The 3,496-nt window shown below is 59.7% G+C and overlaps 1 protein-coding gene across 1 annotated transcript; it reads right to left on the reverse strand.

Annotated features, from left to right (window-relative positions):
• Positions 1-1,662: 1,662 nt before the first annotated feature.
• LOC306657038 (olfactory receptor 6B3) lies at positions 1,663-2,750 on the reverse strand. Its single transcript, XM_079132693.1, has one exon. It carries the CDS (start codon positions 2,658-2,660, stop codon positions 1,728-1,730), a length of 933 nt encoding a protein of 310 aa, XP_078988819.1. The 5' UTR covers positions 2,661-2,750; the 3' UTR covers positions 1,663-1,727.
• Between the last annotated feature and the right edge of the window lie 746 nt (positions 2,751-3,496).

A 3,496-nucleotide genomic window follows, 5' to 3' on the forward strand; every position in this document is an offset into this window, starting at 1 on the left:
TCAGCCACTAGGGTTCTGCGCCCTCCCAGCATGCCCTGAAACTACCCCAGGAAAAGTCCCTCTCCTCGAGACCTTGTTCATAAGGCTCACACAGACTCCTGATCTCAGGTCGGCGCCATCCCTTAAGTCAAATCCACCACGGCCCAAGCCACATCCGTGGCCTGACGCTCCCCCAGGGAAGCGGTGTTTCGCCCCTGACCTCATACTTCCTCCTGATCTGTACGGTGTTCCTCCGATTGATTGGGATCATCCCCTCTGCCTGCTGTAAATCAGGTCAGTGGGGCTAGATTCCCAGAGGCTCCCAAGGCAGCGTGTCCCAACCTGGACACGGGCTTCCCTGGGAGAGGCCTTTGCGCCCTGTCCTTGGGTGTCTCCTGCCATAAATTCAGAAGCAGCCTCGACTCCCTGTTTTACCCACCCTGACCCCAAATGCTACTTGAACACCCAGACGGTTCCTGGCCAGTCCATCCCGCCCAGGTCCACTGCTCAGCCCCAGTGGCCTCCCTGCCTGCCCCACAGTCTCCCTGCCTCCCACCAGGTCCCTGTCTACCTCTCCCACACCTGCCGAACCGGCTAGGGATGCACACCCAGCACACTCACAAGCAGCTGCCAGATAACATCGCCAAGAGCCTTCTGGCTTTTGATGCCGGCCATGGCCAGTGTGCACTGGGGGCTCTGCCTATGGCTGCCCCTGGGGTCCCAGGCCCCGGACTACCTGAGCCTTCCAGGTCTGCATGTGCACTGCACCCTGCCTCACGGCTTTGTCAGTGAAGCTGCCCAGGGCCCCCTCTCCTCCTCGATCCTGTCCAGGGGCCCCTCTCCTCCTGCGTCCTGCCCAGGGCCCCCTCTCCTCCTCGGTCCTGCCCAGGGCCCCCTCTCCTCCTGCATCCTGCCCAGGGCCCCCTCTCCTCCTGCGTCCTGCCCAGGGCCCCCTCTCCTCCTCTGCCCTTTAACGTGAAACCCTTCTTCCTGCCTGTTCTGGGACTCACTCCACCCAATGTCCTCCTCCCCTCATGCTGAATTCCTCTGTCCCGTGGCCCTGCCTGCACCTACCTGCACCTGCCACCACCACACACCACCCCTGTCCCCTGTGTCCCAGCAGCTCGTGCCGGGCTTCATGGGTCCAGTGCTGGACAGGCAGACTTGGGCTCCCCTCCCTGAGCATCTGCATGTGTTACAGGTCAACAGAGGTCAAGTCAAACAGCGATGAGCCTTTTTATTTTCTCAGAACTGCCCGAGGGTGGGGAGGTGATGTGGAGCAGAGCTGCTCCCCAGGAGTGTAGGAGGGCTGGCCTGTGCAGGAACGCAGGCTGTGCACACTCAGTCCCCAGGCAGAGCTAGCTCAGGTGAGCTGGAGCTCACTTTGCCACATGGCTCAGCATTGCAGCCCTGAAGCCCATGATGCTTATGGCGCACTACGAGGGGTGTGCTCGTCACTCTTCTGAAAGGCCTATGGCGATTTTAAAGGTGAGAAAGATTCACTGAACTCTACCAAGTCCTTCTTTGCTCGTGTGTTAAGATAAAGAAACAATAAGCTCCAACAGCAACAGGGCCGTGGAATGAACCTCCGTGAGCTGAGGGAGCAACACAGACGTGGGGGCCTTGTTAAGATCACTGCGAAAACACCGCTGCCCCGACGCAGAGACTTTCCACCTTAGCACTCGTGGCCGGTCAGCGAGCAGGCAGCATCTGAGGGGCAGTTCCAGGAGATGGGGAGGTGCGCCCTCCTACGGCCTGGCCTGGCCCAGAGCCTTTCTCAGGGCGTCCTTGAATTCCTTGTTCCTCAGGCAGTAGATCAAGGGGTTCAAGATGGGCGTGAGGACCGTGTAGAGAACAGAGATGAGCTTGTTAGAGCTCCGGGTGTCGATGGCCTGGGGACGGACATACATGAACAGCAAGGCCGTGTAGAAGATGGTGACCACAGTGAGGTGGGAGGCACAGGTGGAGAAGGCCCTCCAGCGGCCTGTGGCCGAGGGGATGCGCAGGACGGCCAGCGTGATGTGCCCGTAGGAGAGGATGGTGGCCAGGAGCGGGAACACCAGGATGAGGAAGGCCAGGATGAAATCCACCAGCTCTGCGGTCGAGAAGTCTGTGCAGGCCAGCTTGAGGATGGGCGAAATGTCACAGAAGAAGTGGTTCAAGATGTTGGAGCCACAGAAGGTGGCGCTGGAGATGAAGTAGACCTTGATCACAGAGATGGTGAAGCCGCTGGCAAAGGAGAAGGCCACCAGTTGGATGCACAGCCCTGTGGTCATGATGACTTGGTAGCGCAGTGGGTGGCAGATGGCCACGTAGCGGTCGTAGGCCATGGAGGCCAGGAGCACGCACTCGGTGCACACCAGGGAGCTGAAGAAGTAGAGCTGAGTCATGCACCCCACGAAGGAGATGTGCTTGCGCTGCAGGAGGAAGCCGTCCAGCATCTTGGGGATGATGTCGCACACGTACCAGATCTCCAGGGTGGACATGATGCCCAGAAAGTAGTACATGGGCCTGTGGAGGGAGGTGCTGCTCCAGACGGTGAGGATGATGGCCAGGTTCTCCACCAGGACGAAGAGATAGGTGAGCAGGAAGAGGAGGAAGAGCAGGTACTGCAGCCTGGGGGCCGTGGGGAAGCCCAGCAGGATGAAGGTGCTGACCGTGGTGGCGTTCTCGCCCCTCATCGTCCTCCACCTGTAAAAGCCCAGGAGGAATCGTGGCAGGTGGACAGGCAGCAGGGGGGGCAGAGCCAGGCCTGTGGGTGAGCCTTGGCCCAAGACGGACTCCTGGATCCTGCCCGCACTAGGGCAGGAAAACAGAAGCTCCGGGAGAAGCGTCAAGCCTCAGGTGCCTCAGATCCAGGTCGCTCTGGACCCGGCTCTGGAAAGCCCTGCCCACCTCTTCCCCAGGCCTCTGCACCCTAAGGACACCCGCGCTCCTCACACCGCTCTCTCCAGGCGACGAGGCGTGCCTGCAGGGTCCTCCGTGTTCGTTACCTGGTGTCTCTCCTTCTGTCTATGTTGGTTGGTAGCTGACCTTTTGCCTGGTTCAGGGTTGATTTTATCAGTGACGTGAGGTCAATAGGGCCTTGGGAAAGGTGGGTGACCAGGTGCAGGTCGGCCGGACCCATCCCAGGCTCTCCCAGGTCCCTGTCTCTGCACATCGCGGGGAACAGAGGAGGGAGAGGGCTCAGCCCAGTTCTGGAAGAGGATGTGGAGCAGCGTCCAGGCAGGAGGGTGGAGGGGGCCCCGGCCGAGAGCGGCATCATGTGTCTGGCAGGGCTGAGTGTGAAGGCGTGGGTGAGACGGGGCTGGGAGCTGGGGCCACACGGCTGGTGTAAGGAGCAAAATTAAATGTGTGACATTCTGTGTGCTGTGTAACTTGCAAAAAAACCCAACTTGTTGCCTCTGTGCTGTGTAACTTGCAAAAAAAAACCAACTTGTTGCCTCTGTGCTGTGTAACTTGCAAAAAGTAACTTGAGTGCTCTGTGCTGTAATGAGGCAATGATGTGGTGTTGCCC

The sequence above is a fragment of the Sciurus vulgaris genome (assembly GCF_902686455.1).
Source record: "Sciurus vulgaris genome assembly, chromosome: 3".
NCBI classification, from domain to species: Eukaryota; Metazoa; Chordata; class Mammalia; order Rodentia; family Sciuridae; genus Sciurus; species Sciurus vulgaris.